The sequence below is a fragment of the Channa argus genome, chromosome 14 (assembly GCF_033026475.1).
Source record: "Channa argus isolate prfri chromosome 14, Channa argus male v1.0, whole genome shotgun sequence".
In the NCBI taxonomy this organism is placed as follows: domain Eukaryota; kingdom Metazoa; phylum Chordata; class Actinopteri; order Anabantiformes; family Channidae; genus Channa; species Channa argus.
The window spans coordinates 3,795,972-3,817,130 of NC_090210.1; the positions used below are offsets into that span (position 1 = coordinate 3,795,972).

At 39.6% G+C, this 21,159-nt stretch overlaps 2 protein-coding genes across 7 annotated transcripts in view; both read right to left on the reverse strand.

Moving 5' to 3' along the window:
* Positions 1–141: 141 nt before the first annotated feature.
* Positions 142–7,855, reverse strand: LOC137098338 (tetratricopeptide repeat protein 39C-like). Of its 2 annotated transcripts, XM_067474494.1 has the most exons (14): positions 7,433–7,855; positions 6,338–6,386; positions 5,635–5,763; positions 5,351–5,465; positions 4,754–5,159; positions 4,199–4,367; positions 4,001–4,094; positions 3,812–3,919; positions 3,622–3,731; positions 2,890–3,013; positions 2,687–2,784; positions 2,413–2,517; positions 2,284–2,322; positions 142–916 (listed from the first exon to the last, which is right to left on the reverse strand). In XM_067474494.1, the coding sequence occupies exons 1-14, from the start codon at positions 7,576–7,578 to the stop codon at positions 827–829; spliced, it is 1,782 nt and encodes a 593-aa protein (XP_067330595.1). In that variant the 5' UTR covers positions 7,579–7,855; the 3' UTR covers positions 142–826. The 2 variants fall into 2 exon arrangements, with proteins under 2 accessions (XP_067330595.1, XP_067330596.1); XM_067474495.1 differs by lacking the exons at positions 6,338–6,386; positions 7,433–7,855 and having other exon boundaries at positions 4,754–5,226.
* Positions 7,856–9,393: 1,538 nt separating this feature from the next.
* The window catches only part of LOC137098539 (laminin subunit alpha-3-like), a 49,788-nt gene continuing 38,022 nt past the window's right edge, over positions 9,394–21,159 (reverse strand). For 2 of the 5 annotated variants that reach the window (XM_067474858.1, XM_067474856.1), the window contains exons 51-76: positions 20,927–21,081; positions 20,639–20,780; positions 20,397–20,496; positions 20,194–20,310; positions 19,917–20,087; positions 19,619–19,770; positions 19,285–19,479; positions 19,055–19,203; positions 18,721–18,883; positions 18,498–18,625; positions 17,969–18,113; positions 17,779–17,874; positions 17,496–17,653; positions 17,276–17,393; positions 17,035–17,175; positions 16,802–16,932; positions 16,470–16,604; positions 16,209–16,329; positions 13,612–13,781; positions 13,346–13,526; positions 13,023–13,181; positions 12,783–12,948; positions 12,464–12,618; positions 12,206–12,299; positions 11,994–12,113; positions 9,394–11,749 (exon numbers count right to left, since the gene is read on the reverse strand). In XM_067474858.1, the coding sequence (XP_067330959.1) occupies positions 11,607–11,749; positions 11,994–12,113; positions 12,206–12,299; positions 12,464–12,618; positions 12,783–12,948; positions 13,023–13,181; positions 13,346–13,526; positions 13,612–13,781; positions 16,209–16,329; positions 16,470–16,604; positions 16,802–16,932; positions 17,035–17,175; positions 17,276–17,393; positions 17,496–17,653; positions 17,779–17,874; positions 17,969–18,113; positions 18,498–18,625; positions 18,721–18,883; positions 19,055–19,203; positions 19,285–19,479; positions 19,619–19,770; positions 19,917–20,087; positions 20,194–20,310; positions 20,397–20,496; positions 20,639–20,780; positions 20,927–21,081 (3,705 nt within the window). In that variant the 3' untranslated portion in view covers positions 9,394–11,606. Of the gene's footprint in view, positions 11,750–11,993; positions 12,114–12,205; positions 12,300–12,463; positions 12,619–12,782; positions 12,949–13,022; positions 13,182–13,345; positions 13,527–13,611; positions 13,782–15,574; positions 15,837–16,208; positions 16,330–16,469; positions 16,605–16,801; positions 16,933–17,034; positions 17,176–17,275; positions 17,394–17,495; positions 17,654–17,778; positions 17,875–17,968; positions 18,114–18,497; positions 18,626–18,720; positions 18,884–19,054; positions 19,204–19,284; positions 19,480–19,618; positions 19,771–19,916; positions 20,088–20,193; positions 20,311–20,396; positions 20,497–20,638; positions 20,781–20,926; positions 21,082–21,159 lie in introns of those variants that run through there. The other 3 variants (XM_067474857.1, XM_067474860.1, XM_067474859.1) reach the window with 3 other exon arrangements.

Sequence of the window (21,159 nt, forward strand, 5' to 3'; positions counted from 1 at the left end):
CAGGAAAGATTAGACCTGATCAATTAAATGTTACTTTTTAACAGTTGTACCTGAATTTTGCTTCAAGTAAACCATTAAAGTGCTATAAATATTATCTGAGGGTTTGTGTTGCACCTGTTGAATCACTGAGGATAGAACATGTTATCATTTCAATATTAGTTTTATTATCTTAAAACAACTATAAAGTAGAACCAGTTTACAGCAAATGGTAGCAGTATGCATCTAGGCCCCCAAAAGTGGCACAACATAATGGGGGCACGTTATTAAAATTTGAAAGACAAATTTACATGAATTAAAAATTCTCCTTTAAAAAGGGGGATGCACTAAAATCACAATTTCGTACCCATGTCTATGTTTTAGCAAAGCGTTTAGAGCACAAACATTAAAGTCAACACTCTACACTGAAACTGGAAAGGTATGTTTTACAAAGTCATTTGTTTTAATTGCTTTTTCGGTTAATACTGTGCTCGACCTGAATTTTCTATGGAAAATATTGACCTCCGTGGAAGCAGTGTGACAGATGCCTTTCAAAATTAAATCTAGTTTAAATACGATTTAACCGATTAACCGAACAGATTTAAATCAGACGTAAACATTTAAACTCAAGTTTTCTATTGTGTAGCACAGTAAAATCTCGTACAGTAACTGCTCATCCATTTAAAAATTAAAAAAAAAAAAACTTTATATTGCACACATTTAATATGCCCCCCCTCCCCCTGGCTGAGAATTACAAAATAAAAATAAATTAAACAGTGGAACAAAAGTTCCACTGGGTTTTTCAAGGACTCTTTCTTCCAGTTCTTTGCAAGATGCAGGTAAAACTTGGTCAAGGCTGGGCTGCAGCCATCATAGAGGCAAGAGCTGAATGAATACGAACATGGAGCCTGTTCTCAAAGTCATAGCCAGCGTAGTTCTCCTGCATAGTGCATGAAAAGAGACATTAGTGAATAAATGCACATTTTATTTTGTTCAAGCTCGGACCTCAACACATTCACTGCCCAGTCAGGTCAGAGCAGAGGAGAAAAGAAAATGCAGAGAGCTGACTGCTCAGCTCCTTCAGTGCTCCTAAATGAATGTTACAGCTACAGCAGAGACTGAGAGCTCTCTCAACGCCTCAGTCAACGTGAGCTAACAAAGTCCACGCTACTGCACCACACAACACTATTTAAACACCCGAGTCAGCACCTGGACAAAAGACAATACAGATGTCATTTACAGAACATATGTAAACACAGGCCTTTTGTAATTAGACAATTTGTCTTCAGACATTTTTTTTTTTTTTACCATTCAGGTAGTTCAGGATAGTTAGCTCAGTGCAAATTTGTATCCTGTTTTGTAACTTCATGCTGAGGTCACTGTAAATACAACTTAAATTAGCAGGAGAGAACACTGTCTCAGTCCTCTGAACGGGGGGGGGGCAATGTGAATGTGATAAGAATAAGTGGCTGCTGCACTCAAACACATTAACAGGAACCTGGCATAGCTGGAGCCAGCCACCATTCTCAGGCTAGGTATAGAGTAGGTATGTCCAGCACTCCTAAGAGTGAGCCAACTATTGTCACAAGAACAGTTACAATGGAGAATATGTAGTTTATTGTTGACTTTCATTTTGTCCAGCTGGTGCAACTTCACTTCTATAAGCCTGGCTATGGCTCAGTAGGTGGATTTTAACTGAAGGGTTAGTGATTTTCAGTTCCTCCGGCCCACGTGTTGAAGTATTTTTGTGCAAAGAGTTGCCCTTTCATTGTCACACCATTTGGTTAAAAGCAGCTACCAACTGACTAAATGTGCATATAAAGTTGTGGACCTGACTTGAATACACCAGAGGATATTAGACCTGAACCAAAAGCAGTCAGCCCAAACTTTCTCAATTGAGACAAACACAAAATGTAATTTAACAGCATGAATCTTGTAGGAAACTTACTTTCTTAAAATAAGACCAGCTTTTTAGTTGCCTTGTTGCAAAGAGCTGCAATGAATTGGAAAGCCCAGCACTCATTTTGCATCTTGTCCCGAATGTGCACACGCACACAAACACACCATTAATGTTGACACAAAGACCCAAGACCAAGCAAAATGTGGACTGGACCAGGGTCCACTGTGATTCTATCAATCTCCAGCAATTCTGGTTTGATGCTGAGCTGCCCCACTGTACCCAGTTTATCCATCAGAGGGTTTACTGTGGTCATTCAGCATCCCCTCCCCTGATCAGCCAGTGAATGTACTGATCTGCCTCACAGTGGTGAGAGGGCAAATTAAAAAAATAATAAAATACTACTGTACCTTGGCCTGAAGCATTAACATTCGGCCTTTCCCGGCAGACTGAAAAGAGAGAATTACACATTTTGACTATGTGACTTGGCCCCGGCAGATAAGTGGGACAGTCTCTCATTATCACGCACAAACAAATACCTCTGGGGTGTCCAGGAGCACGCAGCCCAGTTCGTAGCAGGAGTAGGGCTGCACATAAGAGTTGGTCAGACGACCAACTTCATCCCTCACAGCCAGCTGAAAATACTGCAAAAAATAAAAATAATAATCCTTGTGACACACTGGATGAAAATTGAACTATTATTAGCACAACCAACACTGATTGCTGTGTGAAGATCACACACTTTACAAGAAATCCTAAAAGTGTGGTGTATCATGGACCACCTTTTGTTTTAATACCTAAACACAACGTTACCTGAATGGCATCTTTGGTATTATGAAGACATTTGTTTATGGCACCAAGAAGCAGGTTTTTCAAGCCTGCACATGAAGCATCATCAATTCCTTGCAGGACTAAAAGAAAGAAACCTAGTTTAGCTACAACGAACACAACAAGTACAATAATTATATTGTAAAGTTTACAGTTAACTACAAGTGAAACATCTCAAAGTCAAGTACCTTGTGTCATTGTCTGCAGCTTGGCAGTGGAGCAGTTTGGCAGAGCTTTCCACAGATAAAGGATCTCAATCACAGACAGGATGCAGACTTCTTTACACAGACTGGAGCTTCGTAGCTTCTCAGACTTTAAATGTTTGCATACATACTAGGTTAATTCTCATTACATGTTTCAAGAAGTTACTGTATAATATGCAATCAATAAATATACAGCAATCAGCCACAGCATTTAGACCAGGTGGTGACATTAGAGTGCAGGGTTACTCATTCCAGATCCTCACCAGCCACTCTCCCGTTTGTTTTCCAACTATCCATGCCCATTGCTTATTACCTGTAACAGGTTTGTTCAGTCAGTCGGATGCTGGAAGATAACGGTGGGTATTGCAGGAACAATTGGAAAACAATCATGGCTGCGGCACCCGAAGATCTAGAATTAGTACCCGTGAATAGCCATGCAAACGCAGCACGGTAACATGCACGGTCTGTTTTGGTCATTTATTTAATTTTTTTTCATCAATCCATAAACGGACTTTAAAACACACAATGAATTCTCTTTAGTTCTAAAAGGCTTGGCTGACAGACTATTACAGATGAGCTGATGGACCCAATTCCAACCATAGTCCAGTTAGATGGTAATTCAGAACAGTTGCGTTGTGTCTTTGCACATGTTTTTTCACCAAAACAGTAAAACCACCATGTGGTATTCATCTTTCTGGCTGATCAGTGTATACTCACCCTCTTCATTGAAAACAACTCTATCTGATTATTCTTGCGTTTGAAAAGCTTTCGAACATCCTTGAAAACAGCAACAGCCCCCTCAAGATCACCTGTGGCTCCTTGGCAAACTAAACAACAGATAATACTAATCAGGAGCAGAATTAAGGGGAGATACTTTTATTACTCTATTGAACTGCAGTGGTCCTACCTCCAGTTAAATAGGCATAGTAACACTGGGACCAGCGAGATTCAGACTTCAGCCGCTCAAAAGCTCTGTAGGCTTCTCTGTAGTTTAGTTCGATCATGCTGCACCAACCTAAGACGATCAAAAATTAGGGATTAGGATGCAGACTAGAACTGGGGGCATTGCTTTGAAATCTAAAAGGCAAAATAGTACCTATCTCATATAAACACACATGCTGAATCTCCCTCTGATCACAGGCCAGATTCAAGGCATCATTGAAGGACTTCAAGGCACTACTGATCTGGCACTAGAAAGGAGGATTTACAGTGAAATAATATTGAGTTTTCCCCAAGTCAGACGGATAAGTCACATAGTCACATATAATAAGGTTTATTCATAACACGTATTTACCTCAAGGCGTTGGACTCTGCCTTTGAAAAACATAAAAAGGGAGGAGTTTGGGTAGATAGCCTCCCTTTGTTGGAGAATAGACTTGGCTTCTGTTAGACCTGCCTGTGTGTCTGTGCCGTCCAGAGCGAAGAAGGGCTGCACTACTGTGTGGTACCACAAGAGGGCCAAGCTGGAAGGGAGACACAGATACTGTAATGGAGACAATATGCTGTTCTGTACATCACATTTGATATTTTACCGGTAGGAATATGACTCCTTATGTGAAATCAGTGCACGTAAATAGTTTCAGAGAACTTTGGATCATTGTAGAGAACCAAGTTTCTAACAAAACAAATATAGTTGCTATAGTACTACAGGAATATGAGTATACAAGTCTCAGATTTGGCATAAACGGTGCAAACCAGCAACACAACACTGCTTCTGAGTCTGTCCTTTCCTTCCTCCAGTTATCATGTTTCCGTTACTTTATTATGCTGTTTATAAATGAATTAATCAGATCACGTGTCAGTCGCAGCCACAATACAGATACACAAACGTACTCACTCACGTACTCACGTAGCTAAGGGGGCCTTCATGTCCTTACTTTCACTGGCGTATGTAAGAGCTGACAGGCCCTGGAGACGGTCGCCGGGGAAGCCCAGCAGGTTAACAATTTTCAGCAGGTGTGGCGGCACCATCGAGATACAGAGGTGGAAGAGGCCGTAACCAAAGCTGACTGAACCCTTCAGCCGGTCCAGAGCCTCTGGGCTGACTCTGTCAAGTGTCTGGGATGGACTCTGCTTGGGAGAAGATGAGTGGCTATCGTCGAACGGGTCAGAGGAAGATGACAGAGACGGAGACGGCATCGATTGTTGCTCTGAGGCCCTTCGTCTGCATCCCTCCTGTAAATGTGTGATGTCGCTGTAACATTTGTTGTACATCTTCCAGGCTTTGCGGAGGATCCAGCCTCCTTTGATGTATGCTGTGAGTGGATTCAAGTTAAGGTCAGTGAAACTGCGAATGCTGACCTGTGCAATCATCTGATAATACTTAGAAAAGAAAAAGGGAAGAAAAAGAAAAATGCTAATAGAACTTGTATTACTGAACTGATAAGTTCATCATTTTCTAATGTGCACTTTTTATTTAACCAGCAAATACTCTAGGATTTCTTACCCGATAGCTCTTGTTTGATGAAAGACAGTACTGCAAGGTAAACCTGGCAGTCTGCAATGATGATCTGCCTCTGGAGTCTGTCAACTGCAGCCACCCCTGACCTCTGAGAGTCCACCTGCCCACACAAATACCTCACAATTTCAGGCTGTTAAGTGACTGATGTGTCAGCAAGCTAATAAGCAAAGCTAGAAACTGTGACGCACCATAAAAAGCTATTTTAGCCAAATTGTACCTGTTCTGTGCATATGCCATCCTTTCAATAACTTGTTATCGGGTTTACTCACATTCCTCTTGATCTTGTTTTTAATTGTTTCAATGACTCCAGTGTTTTCGCTCTCACACAGCCTCTCTGTGGCTTTAAGGTCCTCAAAGGCCATCTGCATTTTCTCCTCTTCAAACGTCATGACAGCGTTCTATAACATGGTAGCAAGTTAAACAATACTTTATTCAACTATAGCCAAAACCCTGGTGATCCACAATGGTCTTATAAAGTATGCAAAAAGTCTAATCCTGGATTGAATTTTGGATTAACCCTTGGCTCCTGGAAAGAAGCAAAATACAGCTTTACTAGTCTCCTTGTTGTAACGTGTTTTTAACTTGTTAACCAGTGCACTTGATTATATAAAACTGATTTCATCTGCTCACACAGACCTTGTGATACTGTCAATAACTATTCTTTTCTACTATGTTTAACTATACTCGTTCTAAGGTGCTTTGGAAAAAAGCATCTGCCAAACAAATATAATGTAAAATAATAATTAAACATATGTGGTGAAAACTGGATTATTTTTATTTCAAAAGGGAATTAATCGGTTTCACTTCTGTTTTCGTGCCAGAAAAAAATGAGTCATCTGGCTTTGCTCCTACCAGGAACACAAAGACAAATTCCTTTATCATTATATTGAAACAGAACTGCTTATTAAAGGCTACTTTAAAACTATTTAGTCAGCATTTAAAGAGGAAGTAAAACAGTAGCATGCTCCTCACCAGAAAACTCACAAAACTGGCCCCGAAACTCATCAAGGGACTGTGGTTCCTGAAACAGAGCAAGACAAGTAAAGCTATGTCAGTAAATTCAGCACAGTATAAAGAGGTAAGAGTTTAGCAGAGCAGTAAGATCTGTGTGTTAATCTGTGTGTTAAGCCTGTTTCAAGCATCGTGAAGTGGGTTGATTCGCTGAATATATTAACAAGTTGGGGCACAGTTGAACAAAAGCAAAGTAATTCGGTATGTGGTGACTGGGTGTGATAATAAAGGAAAACTACTCCCACCCTATACATCCCCCTACACATTTAACGCAGTAACAGAGCTGGTAATCAGTTATCATAGATGCTCCGTCTTTAATCCCCCCTCCCTCTTTTTTGTTGATGTAATGAAAACAGGAGGACACCTAGTGCTAAATGCAATTAGTTAGAGGTGTGACATTTAAGCTTTCACCAGGGGTCAGGACACCTGCGGTCTGCCCTTCTGTAGCATCAACACTCAAGATGAAAGCAAACACTTCACAGAAATAATGAGCCGCTATACAAACCCAACAGCAAGCCTGAGGAATTAGTTTAAGGCAGTGGCCAAAGGTTACAAATACAAAATCCCAAACTTTTTAACTCAAAAAGTGCTGATGTATAGTTAAAGAAATGCAAACATTAGCGTTACATGTGCAAAAAAAACAAATCACTGTAACAAACTTTAATCTCTACACTTGGCCATTTAAGAGCGTCCAAACACGCATAAAGTAGTTCCAGCCTTATGACTGCAGAAGCGGGTCCATGATGGCAAGTGAAATGCAAACCTGAGCAAAGTACCCGACATGACAGGACTGTTCACCTGTTAAACAATTCTTCTGACAACAAGTGCAGCGGCCTGTCACTGTTTGAGCAATCTTCTTCCAACAAACTGCCATTAGACTGGGCGAGCATCCAGACTCACACTCCAGGTGTGGGATATTTGCTCAGCGGTTTGAAACCGGATCAGTCCTGTGCTGCTACATTAGCCAAGCGTTACAATGATGCCGAACACAGTTAGTTTCACATGTCTCCTAAACATCACAGTACGCACAAATACTACACACACGCAGAGACAGACCTGTATGTTCTGAAAAGCTCGTCGCTCTCCTTGAAGCCGTTGTTGAGGAGCATATTGATGCCCTTCAGAGCCAGCTCCGCGTCGTTGATACTGGCCGTCTTCGCCTCCTCCACGCTCCCCGCGGCTGGCTCCGGCGGGTCCGCCATTGAGTTAAGCCGACAGCGGAGGTGAGGAACTGAGAGGCAGGGAGGGGACGTGCGCTGTGTCTGCTGAGTTTAAGGTACTTACAGGCACGCGAGTCTCAGCCAGTGGCGCAGTTCTGAAAAAGCGCAGTCAAATCCATGTTGTTCAGTTAGGAGACTGACAAGCGAACAAGTTGAGATTACTACCCGCTAGCAACATGAGTGTGGACGGTGTCCATCGTACCGACTGTTCCGTATTCTGCCGCCTGGCCGGTGTTTGTGTTCCTGTGCAGACAGGAAATGTGCTGCTTTCAAGGGCTATGGGAATTGTCGTGTTTGTGATCAAGCAGAAAGCCCAGCAGTTCCCCGTTTACTGCGCCACATAATTTGATTCATCGCAGGTTCCTCCGAAGTTGCACCACTTAAAATATCAAACATGACAGACATGACTCTGAGGGACCCCAAGCAAAAAAAAAAAAAAAAACAAGCATTAAGCCCCCACACCAACCAATCTGTCATTTTGCCTCTCTTTCAAAGGGGGTTAAATGTCTAACTTTGTGTGTGTGTTTGTTTGGATTTATTTTTTATTTTTACTTTTTTGTTGTTGTTTTTGGGTGAGGAGCCCAAAAAAATTGGCTGGTCATTCATTACTAACTCAGATGCTGCCTTTAGGGACTCGTTGTGACGTTCTGACGTAAAGGTTTGGATGGAAATTCTGCCACCAAATATCCAGTTTTATAAATAAAAACCTTTTAAAAGAAAATAAAAATAAATGTTTTTAGGTAGGTTTATCAGTCCTGACAGCTGTAGGAAAATATGTTACTTCACAATTAGAGTAATGTTGGCACCTGGCAAAAAACTGGTCAAACCTCTAGTGTTTGTCATGAAGTTAATTTTCCACCATCAAAATCTGTGACCCGTAGAAGCAACATGGACTTTGGTAAAAGCTATCACCCTAAGGTGTGTGATAAAGCACAGGTGATCTTTGCTGATCACAGTAAGGTAAAGTAAAGTCCATGCTGCTTCTACAGGTCGCACATTTTGATGGTGGAGAATTAACTTCATGACAAACACTAGAGGTTTTAGTTTTTTTAGCAGGTGCCAACATTTCTCTAATTGTGAAGTAACATATTTTTCTACAGCTTTCAGGACTGATAAACCTACCTAAAAACATTTATTTTTATTTTCTTTTAAACGTTTTTTACTTATAAAACTGGATATTTGGTCGCAGAATTTCCATCCAAACCTTTACGTCAAAACGTCACAACGAGTCCCTAAAGGCAGCATCTGAGTGGGCGTGGAGAGTCCTTCAGATCCAGACAGTCAACAAAGTCTTAAGAAAAGAAGACAAGAGAAATCCTGCACTTTTACGCTTCCTGAGGGCCATAAAATCGGGTTAACAAAAAGGCAAAGACACAATAGAAGTGTAATAAATAAAGAGTACTTTAAGAGTACTTTTTTCCACACATTATTTCTTTATTATTATTATTATTATTATTATTATTATTATTATTATTATTATTATTATTATTATTACTTCCGTCTTCAGTACGTTATTTGGCGGCAACAACTTCGGCATATTTTCAGCTATAAACACAGTTCAAACGTCAAACGCTCAGCTTAGGACATTATTGCTTGTATATGGCTTTTGATAACTTTGATGCTTTTTAACATTTTTATACTTTTATACGTGTTTGAATTCTGACGTCATCAATGCAACCAGTGACTCCACACAATTACCTTTGAAGTTTTGCCTTTAAAGTTTTTGGGTAACCGAAATACAAGGAAGCGACATTTTATTTCAGCTTTTTTCAGCTTTGCTCGGAAAATCCTTTCAGCTCCAACGCGTTCACATTGCATTTTCTTTTTAGACATTTTTTTTTCCAGTTATGGAATATTTATTTCCCAGTACGTGTGAATCCTAATTTTCCAGTCCCCAAATTAAACATGAGCTCTATTCAAAAATTGCAAATTATGTTTATGTTATCATGCACTCAAAAATATAAACATGTTACTGAGCACAATTTAACATTGAATCCTGGATTTCTCCCACAAAATACAAATTTTTAATACATGAAGCACTGTCAACATGATCGCAAGTCAAAAGATATTTATCAAAACCTATGGGTCTACAAGTCAACAAATCAATGGTCGCAATCCAGGAATGCAATTATAAATCCAATTATCATGCATATTTCTCTCATATCACACATTTTGGTATAAATGTACAGATTGGGTATGTAAACACCTGAATATTCCTATAAATACCCTTTGTTTTTATTACATTTCTGGCTTACTTATGGGCAAAATGGTCCCAAACATGACTGACTAGAAATGTGACAGTTATTAAAGTGGAATCTACAGAATATTACTTTAACAGCTCCACAAAGTTTAGAGCATGACTGCTTTTAACAGCCACACAGAACATTCTTATACATGCAAAAGGAATGCAAAACGGAAAATAAATTCAGAACAGCAGTAATGGCAGAAAAAGGTCCTTCATATCATGCGTGAAGGCCTTTTTTAAAGTCCAAATTCTGTCTTCATGTGAACATAAAATGGTTTGGCAATCCATTGAAATGCCACTGAACAGAGCACCACGGGTGTAAACGTAATTATTAGAGAATGAATTTTTTAGTCCAACAACAAAAACATCCACTACTAATATTGATTTTCATTAAAGCACCATGACAAAAGGTATTTTTTTGTTTCCTTAAAGTGCTGGGTTCCTCACACTGTAGCCCTGACCCATCAGTAGCATTTGATTGTCAACAGAGAATGAACGTACTAACACATCAGACTGTAAAAAAAAAAAAAAAAACTTTAAATATGCATTAATATGTGATACATGATTATATCACAAAATAAATACAGAGCAGCAAATATTATGAACCTGTAATCTGCCGCTCATGTCTAATTTTTCCACACACACATTCACAGCCCCTCCTGTGCTCACTCAGCACACTCAGCATATATAGAGAGTGGCATGAAAAAGTAAGTGGAATTACTTGCATCCATTTACACATCATCATATCGTTAAGCCAACTTACCACAAAACAACATTTTCTTAAACGATAACACACAAATCTTTGCAGTGTTTTGTCCATATTGACTACCTCATATAAATGTTCTGTGCGTAGGTTGGGAAAAGTATGTGAATCCCTTCTGATATCAGCAAAAGCTAAAGAGTCAGCAAAAGAGGTGTCAAATCAATAAAACAAGTGAAGATGTGTGTTTGAGCTAATTTGACTTGTAAAAAAACACACTACTGATATGTGTCACACAAAAGACCTCACTCAGAGTAATTATTTGCATCAAGCTGGAAAGGGTTACAGCGTAGTGTCAAAGACTGTAGGTAACAGAGCATCTGCTAGTCAGGAGGTTAGAACATCTAACAGCGTCTAACGTCTCTCTAAACAGTCTACTATAACATTAAAGCCTAAATCACCCTCTGAGGGGAAAATGAATTGTTTGACACAGTGGCTGTCCACAAGCTGAGGCTCAATAGAAGCTGAACAATGCAGCAGGAAAATGACCCCAGACATCAAAGTGACTTAGTCACTGCTGTGGAATGACTTTAACAGGGCTGTTCACACCAGACATCCTAAAAATATGGCGGAGCTCCTTCAGGTAGAAATGTACAGAACTGATAATGAACATTGTGCAGGGCTTATCCAACGTTAGCAGAAGTGCATTTTTAAGGGCTCTTGTTGCCAAAGGAGGTCTAAGCTGTTATTCACTTGCTGTTTTCCACCAGCACCGAGTCTTTAAAAGGTGTATTCGTATTAAAGACAAAACAAATTGTAGTTATTTTTGTTAATAGTTTAACCACATCGTGTTTTTTCTATACTTGATAAACTGAAGACCAGATTAGATTTTAGGATCAGTTCCTGCAGGACACCAGGCTGTTACAAGGGGATCACTTACTTTTTCATGCCACTGTACATTCCTACACGCAAACACATTCTCTGTCTTGGTAACAGATTGCACATAGTTGGCAGAGGACATGGTCCCAAGGTTTGTTTAATGATGCTGCAGCGAGGCACTTTTGTTCATCTTGGACACTCTTTGGGGTTGATTGGACCAAACAGACCAGAAAGTTTCTCAAAATAGACAGAGTCCCCATTGATCCTCATGTCCTGGATGCATCCCACAAATGATGATGTGACTGGGAGAATCTGCTGCATTGAGATCTCTGCACCAGAAAGGGAAATAGGATAAACTGTTGATTTCACAATTGTATTTGATAATAGCAAACAGCATATTGGCTAAAATTAACTTGGGGATTTTTTTCCCCCCTCATTGCTATTGTCTGTTCTGGAAGCCACAATTTCCTTTTTATAATTTGTGATATGTGCAAAAAAAAAAAAAAAAAAAAAAATACTACTCAAAGACTCAATTAACTAAATGAAACCTGACATTAAGAGAGTAATACTCACCAGGGAGGCCACCCACATACAGTGGGTGTTTGGTCAAAGTGACAGTGGAAGACGGTGGTCCAATCTTGTAATTATCAATGGTGCCCACGTGCAGTTGTATAACATTTTTCCTCTTTATTACTAAAAGACACATGGAAAGCAGCTTATTTCTCTAAGTCCTAAAAAGTTCTAAAACTAGTTAGACTGGCCTTGAATGATGTGTTTCATTTTACCTGAAATTTTATGGAACATTCCATCACATAAAGAAGATTTTGGCTTTACTGATACCATGAATTGTCCTTTTCCATTGTTAACTTGGGCCACCACCTGTCAATGAGAGCGTGTTAAAACATAAGCCATTGTTCACAAATGCAGTAGATTCTGTTCCATCAAGACCAAGAAGATTATTTTTTTAAAAATCAATCAATTTAGTTAATTCAAGAAATGGACAAAGATTTTTGACTAAAAACAGATGTAGAGTCATGGCTCACCTCTCCTCTGAGCATGTAGACGCTGAGATAGTGGCCCATTGTGGGTCCATACTGACTCCCGCTGGTGTCCCCAACATGTAGCAGGAGTCCAGTCTGAGTCTGTGGACGAATGGTAAACAGCAGCTCAAAGCTGGAGCCCACAACAAAGGATTCATCTGAAATACAGAACACAACAATAAGATGTTAGTCATTACTGATATTGTTGGATATAATTGGATATAATTTAGATAGTTTAGTAAAACAACAAGGTGAGATAGAGATTCTCTTTAGAAATGTGTTTACAATATTAAGATTGGGTTTTTAATAGTGACACACTCACTTATAATAGCGTGTGCTCCATTCCCTGAGAAATACGTCCCTCTTTGTGTTGGTCCCTCGAAGCAGGGGCCAGCACCTTGGTTTGTGGCTGGATTGGACATTGGTGCTCCATTCATTTTAAAGTTTCTGAGACAGCCGGACACAGCTTGCTTTGGAAGCGCCTTCGACTGAAAGGTAAACGGAAAAATGAATAGCTGTAGTTTGTAAATCCATGTGTATGTGCGTTTGCTTGTGTGTTTACCTTCAGCTGTTTGTGAAGGGACTGTGGTGCACTGCCCAGGTACACAGGTGACATTAATTGCTGCATGGACGTCAGTTCCGTATTTGTCAGCTGACCGTCCTGGGCCCTGATCCCATCTACAATCAATCGAAACTTCTTCTTCTCCAAACTAAATATGACCTGCAGTGTATGTTCATCACACACAAAAACAAGTATTGTTCTTGCTGCAATGTGGATTCAATGATTCCATTATGTTTCCATTATATTATTGATTGGAAATTAATAATTGCAAATAAGTTTGGATTTGTGTTAAGATGTAATTAGGATGCTTTGAGACCACTGACCGAATGCCACTTTCCATCATTGTACTTCTCCCGGTTGAAGATCTCCTTCTGTTTGCTTACAGACAGTCGGATTCTGCCCTTGGACATGTACAAAGCGAGATGAGAGTGCCCTCCTCTGGTAGCAGCAAAAAACAGCAGACCCTCTGGAGATCGAGTCCTGACATCCAGAGAGAAGTGTGGTCTGGCGAAGGTAAAGACAAAGATCATCTTTAGTGTTGACGCACAGAAACACAGCCAACTTTGATTTACTTTCGTGTGTTTCGCACATCAAATAGTGCAGGAAGGTGGGACTGGCTTCCAACCTTGGCTGCAGGACCTGCAGTGGCAGGCTGTAGCTCAGGCTGCTAACAGGGCCCCCAATGTGAAAGGCATGTTGAACTAGGGCAGGCGGTGTACACACTGGTATACTCTCATTTATCACCTGCATTACACCATCCTGAAACAGCACAAGCATAAACAAGAGAAAGACTCAGTGCAACGATACAAAGTTTGTCTTTAAGTCTTTGCTGGATCAGAGCTTGTTTGTATGTCTGCACTCTGTCAAAATCAAAATGTGACGGCCCAACAATGAATAGTGGTGAGAATAATTTGAATCATTGTTACAAACACAGTATATTCTGTATTGGAGCTCCACCGACCACCGGTGACCACACAGGTAGATCCACGCTGAATGTAAGGCTTTGGCTAATGTGTATGTGTTTGCCTGTTTTGTCCAGCTAAAACCCAAATATAATTACTTACATACTACTATCATACAAGACGAAGAATATCAGCAAACATTTAACTTAAATTACTTTTTTTTTTCAGCTAATTTTGTTGTGAAGGGCAGAGATAAGTTTCCCTAAGAGAGTAAACTCGAACCGTGTGATAGTTGTGGTGTATTTGATAAATTCCGAAATAGAACACGTAGTTATGATTTCATTATTTATTGTGATTATTTATTATGATTTTCGATGATGGCTCAGTGTGGTTCTTATAACTACAGCTACAATTAAACCTACCCTTGGATATTGTCTTTAGTTGCATTAAGGTTTTTACCATGAGGCTGTGCTTCTTTTAGCACAACCCACACAAATTTTCTGTTGCTCAGGGGCGTGTTTGATTTCAACATACCCACGAATTTGTACTTATCCCACTGTTCAGTACAAGAAGAGACAAAATAGTTGCACATGTTGTGAGTGCAACTATTTTGGAATACACCCTGGATGAAGGTGTAAATGGATTGTTTCTGAAATGGCTTGGGTGCTTTTGATATGATGCTGTTAGTTTATGCCAACATAATTAGTCATAAGAGATGGAAACATATCATCTAAGAAGGAAACCTCGGGAATCGAAACTGCATTTTGAAACAAAACATGTCAGATTTTTGTTTCTGATTTTGGTCATATTGTCATGGTATAGAACTTATTGTGAACAAATGTTTTATGATGACGAGTTAGTGTGGGTCAGACATCGTTGGAGAAGAGATTATGGTTGTCAAATGCCCATTTTTAATGAGATGCTCTTAATCAAACAACATAGTTCAGTGGATAAATATGAGCATGCAAGATCCACAGTGATGTGAGAAAATAGTACAATTATTTTTACAATTAAAGTAGTTAAATACTGTAACTTCCACCAGGCCTCTCGTACATCACTGACTAAAACATCTATGAAGCATTGGCAGTTCATCTAAGAAAATGCCTCCAAATCTTAGAAGTTTTCTTCTGCCGTACTGCACATCTGTAACGTTTCTCGACCTTAATGCCGGAACCCAAGATGTGTATTTGCAGAGCCTGTGCATGTATGTATTGCATACACTGTCTCATTAGGCCTTTCTTGCCCACAAACTGCAATTCATCCATCCGTTTTCTATAACTAGGACCAGCTGACATTATGTGGGAGGTAAGAAAACCCTGGACACATTACTAGTCTCTCGCAGGGCTACAGAAATGGATATAGAATGTATATGACGTGAATTACGTGAAATGTTTAAGCAATAAAAGGGTCAAAGGCCAGAAAATGTTGAGAAACATGCTGATTCCATTGTGTTTGTATAGTGAAAATTACTGTGCTCAAGCATGATAATTTGTAGGTTTATCTGATGGTGACATGGATTCAGTTTCTACCATGTCACAGTGAAATTGAGCTCAAATTAGGTCTGACAATGGTGAGATGGAGCGGATGTGCTTGTGGGCGACCGTTAGAAAGTGGCTTATTGTTACATGGAAGAAAGAGAAGAGACATGAAATGATTTCAAGCTTGTTATTCACAAGTTTTGGTTTGTAGTTATTAGGATTTTTAAATAGAGTTTACAAGCATACAATACATTTTATAAGTATTGTAATTATTGGAACATTCATGCAAGTTTTTTTTATTGAAGTACATTGCAAATGAATGATCTTGTGCAAAAGCAACAGGACATTCTGGTGCACACTGCCACTCGTTTTTTCATGTTAATATCAGATTCTTGTCAGCATCAGAAGGTCTTAGGGCTCCTTCTTCTTCATCTCTGGAAATACAATGTAAACAATGTCAACAAACCACAAATATTGTTTTAAGTTTGAGTGTTTTCCAGTACAACTTAATGAAAGTAACTGTATATAGGGGAAGAACTGAGCTGGTTAAGACTCACTGCTACTTGAGCAAAATCAATCATCATCAAATCGTAACGTAGATGTTTCATAGTTTTGATGGTTATGAGATGGACTGCTCGGGTATCGAGTAATTTACCAAAGTCATTTCTTGATTTAGGGAAAGAGAACCAAGTTCATTTGCTTGGAAAATAATTATGTCATCTGACACGACATGGCTGACATACTTATTTACAAAACGCAGTGGAACTGCATAGGTCACAGTATGTGTGTGCATGTTAAACACTCACCTTTTTAATACTCCGGTCCAGCATCAGTTGAGCAAGACTGTCAGCTGTACACACATCCAGAAGGACATCTCCAGATGACTTGAATTTGCTGAAGTCCTCAGCCTTGTACAGATTGTCTGGCCTGTAGGGAAAACAAACAGCAGATTTAATATCACACAGTAAATCCATACTGTACATATTTAGTGTGTAATCGCTTCAAAAATATTTTAAAGGGTATTTTCAAATTATGCAGCTATGGATAGCACATGGAGAAAATATTACCGTCTTGTGTAAAGATTGGAAACACAGCCTTTAAACTGCTGATTTCCCAGGACCACAGAGCCACTTGTGTCAGCGATGGAAGTGCTGTCACTCTGCTCCTGACCTTTATCTTCATCATCGATAAGCAGCTCAATCCTGTTTGGAATAATCAGAGCATTTAGTGTAACTTTTACCAGGGTTTAATTATATGTACTGAGCAACAGGTGTCACTGTTCATTTACTTCCTGTTGTCGCTCATATTCAAATGTGCATGTTTAAGGGTTAAGTATGTATACTGTAAAATGTCACATTAATATATGCTGTATAATACAAAATCAATGCTTCCTTCTTACCTTCCAGCTCTTTTGGTTACAGTCAGGTAATGCCACTGGCCATCGTGGTATTTTTTGTTAGATTTCCATTTCTTATCGTTGAAACTGAGACTCAAATAGCCATTTTCCAGCGCAAGATTAATCCCATTACCCTGGAAAATATATTTGTCATTTGTTTAAAATTTCCGCAAGTCACAAATATCAGATCAGTCAGGGTTACAAAATCATATTTTAAAACAAACGAGAGGACTGACCAGCTCTTTGTCCTGCAGAATGAGACCCTGATTCTCTGTGCTCTTGAATCCAAGAGAGACGGTGATATCATCAGCCAAGCTAAAGCCGTTGAGCTCAGCAGACAGGGAGCTCCCCAAGCTGAACTCTGCTATACGAGTAACCTGCACAAGAACATGGACATTATTCATCAGTAGATAAACCTAATTGTGGGTTGGGCAGTGAAATGATCCGACAAAAGAAATTCATAAGTTTATGTCTTACCAAAGACTCCTTAGGACAACCTCTGCTGATGCCCACTTGTTCATTAATAGCTATAAAATCATTGTTCACCTTCATCTTACTCAGGCATCCTCTGAATGGCTGTATATTGATGTTATATCTGTGAGCACAATCAGGAGGAAGATCAAGTTATTCTTGGGAAAAGGTTGACCACGTTACCTACAATGCGTAACAATTAAAAAGGAAAATGAAAATCACATACCTTTCCCTCAGGTCAACCGGTGCACCACCAACATAGACCTCTTTCAGGTCAGCAACTTTGTATGTGGCTTGGGCCTTGGCCACTTCTATATTTGATACACGGACTGAAATCTCTCCAGTGTTTTTCATTACCGTGAAAATATCTAGCAACTCCATGCTCTGAAGAAAATAAAGACCATAAAGATGCAGCTTAATTAATTGTTCCTCTTATACCTGTCAGTTGTGTAATGTTAAATGTCAAGAAAGAACCAGAGGGACTGCAAAAAACAAAAAAGGTTTGTTACCTTGACTACTTTACTGCTACTTATAGCTGGGTTTTCAAGCAGATTACTACGTATTACAATGAAGCCCTTTTCCAGTGTCACAGTGAAGTAGTTGCCCTGTGTGGAAGAGAGAATACAGAATATTCAAACTCCTGTTGTAAATGCAGCAAAACATGGGATTGTTACATAAACAAATGAATTCATAATTTACCTTATTCTCGATGAACAAAAGCAGACTGTTTTCTAGATGAGTAACGATGGACATACCAAGGAGGAGGGAGGGAAGGAATTTATCTACTAACACTCTGCCATATCCAGTGCCTTCAAAGTAGGATGTGTCCACTTGAGGCATATACCTAGGCAGAAAGAAAACTCTTTTAGATCAGGTTTTAAAATACATTCTAAGATTTTGCTTATTTGTCAACCTTTTTGTGGACCATGCTGTGGAAATTTCTTTCATAACAAATGCAATAGCAAATAACAAATGCCCTATTATTGAGAGATTGAGACTAAACTAATCCGGGAGGAATAAATAAAAACAAACAAAAAACAGCTGTCAAACTGTACATGTGAGCTAAATGTGAGAAATGGGACCACAGAATTCAGAGTAGGTTTAAATTATAATAGTGATGACATGGTCAGTGTGAGACTGATAGGGTAATATGGGGTTGACGAATCTTTTCCATGCCAGACTTTAATATGTTTATGTACTCTCAGTGCCAAGTAAATAAGGGACTTACCTCTTGCATGGAGTCTCCAAATTAACTTCTTCAGCCTTTTGGAAATTATAGAGACTGACGATTTTGTCGTTAAAGGAGGAGAACTCAATGCAGCCCTGGTATTTGGGGTACCTAAGAGAAGGTGGTGGCTAAACAGCAGTAAAGAAAGAAGCAGATATTACTAAAATCCAATCTGGTTTAGAGTATAAAATAGTAAGACTGCACTCATTTTGTTGCTGCTTACAGTGAAGTCGGAAGGATAGCCTCCAACATAGAAAACAACATCACTCGGGCTGAGGTCCAGGAGGTTCTTGCTCTCATCTCCTTGTTTGCTGTACTGCACTGGCTGCTTGAGCGTGACTGAGGTTACATCTTTGGTGAGGGCGATCTCTGCGTCTTGGTAAATTCTGAACGTTAGAGGAGAAAAAAAAAAACAACACGTTTTTATTATAACTCAAGTGAAGTCACTTTCACTTTAGAATACCGACAGGTCAGTGAAATAAGTCACATCAGATAAGACAGGAAAAAATAAAAACCAAAATCAGATAAATTACAACAGGAGTAAAGTGGAAGTTTACCTGTGTAGGTCCACTTTATCGAACCTGGACACCTCGGCTGCAGACCTTGTGATGGACTCTGTTTTGATGCTGTACTCAACTCCGTTGAGCTTGTACACGCCATGTAGCACGTTGCGCCTTAGAACCATGCCTATGTAGTTCTTAGAAGACTACAAAATCACAGTTTATAAGTGCCTTGTGTATAATTACAAAGCAAAACAAAATAATCATATGCTTTTGGATTCACTTACATCTCGACTTCCAAGGTACAGCACAAACATGTCTCCGTTGTCTCTGGTCTGTCTGCGTCTGCGTCTTGCATCTCCACTGCCTTCAGGTCTCTGAAGTGATAAAGACAGGGATGTGTAGGCCTTCAGATCGTCCACATCTTTTGGTGTGCGCATCTCCACATAGCCGTTGCCTGTAAACTTCATTGGGATTCCAACCTGGAGAGCGGAAATAAAGAAACGAAATTAGACACGACAAGGTAAGATATTCTGCACTTTACAGCTCTGTTTCATTTGGGTCTGATGTACTCTACATACATATGGCAAAAATGCCTGTGTGTACAGACTGGGACCTCACCCTGTTAGCTGCATCTCGTGCTTGTTCAATGAGCTCCTTGATCTTCTTGATGTTCTCAGAAATGTTGCTGATGGGTGAGAACTGCGAAGTCAAGTTCTCCACCTCTGAGATCTTATTATCTAGCACCGGGATGGCTTTCAGCAGGTTCTTAACTGCAAAGAAGAGGGTGGCGGGGGGCGGGGGTTAGAAGCAAGGCAACATCATTAAGATTAACCCCAAACATTTTACATTAATAATGTAAAAAGGGTTTGGTTGTACCATGAGAAATGTGCCTATGATAGTTTCTTATTAAGCTCACCTGACTGGTCCACACTGTCTAACACACTGCTTAGATTGGAGTCCACAGGAGTGACATTGATCTTGTCAATTTCCTTTCTGATGTCATTCAGTTTGTCCATAGTGCTGCTGGCTGTGTCATTGGCTAAAGCTGCCTTCCTTTTGGCTTCATCGATCATTTTGCCAATGTCATCTAATTGGGAGAAATGAGTAAATGGGGAGACCAGAAGAAAATATGAACTCTGGCTCAGACACTATCCGATTCACAGTCACAACTAATGCTATAAAGCTTGGACTACCTCTTTTGGTGTCATTCAATTGCTTCTGTACATCAAGCAGGTCTTTCTCGAGATCTCTTTTCTTTTTGTCAGCGTTCTTCAAGCGATTCTTCAGATCAGTAAGATCGCTGGTAGCGTCTGTTTAAATAAAGCAAAGATTAGTGAGTAAACATAATAATTTAAAATAACTTTAAAACAAACCATTCAAAAATAGAGCTGAATACCCTGAAGGTTTTCCTCTGTTTCCTGTGCATTCTGCAGCAAGGTATCCCCATTCTCTTTCAGGTCTTTTGCTCTTTCTGAGAGCATTTGTTTTTTTACATTCTAGAGAAAAAAAGCATAGTAGTGGAAGTAATTGGATTTTTTAAAATATTAAGGTGATACACTTACTTTTCTATCATACCAGAAGAAGAGAGCAAAGTTACTTGTATAATGTAATTCAGAAAATATTAGTTTAGTGCCTTACATTCAAAGCATCTTCTGCAGCATCTTTGGCCTCATTAGCTGCAGCCTCTGCAGCATTAATGGCATCTGTGATGTTCTTGTAGGCCTCAATAGCATCTTTGGCATTACGCACCTCCCTTAGGCCACTTGTGTTCTTCACAGCACTGTTATACAAAATAAAAAGGAAAGAATCCCATGTAGTTTTAAATGATAGGCTTCTTGAAACTTGTTCTGAATCAGCAAGGAAATCCTCCACCGCACAGACAATGTAAAGTATTTTGCCAAAATGTTGAGTTCACATTGAACCTACTCCTCAAGATCCTTTGCCAGCTTGTCGAGATTCTGAGCATGGTCCTCTGCAGCCTTCACAATGTCTTCTTTGCCCGCTGCCTTAGAAATCTCGTTCACCTTCTCTGTCAGGTCAGTCTTTGCACCGTCCAGCTGTGCTGCCAGCTGTTCATATTCCTGCAGAGGAGAAGGACGGGTGATGTCGTTTTATTAATAGAACAAGAGGTTATTCAAAACAGCAGGAAATGTCATTTT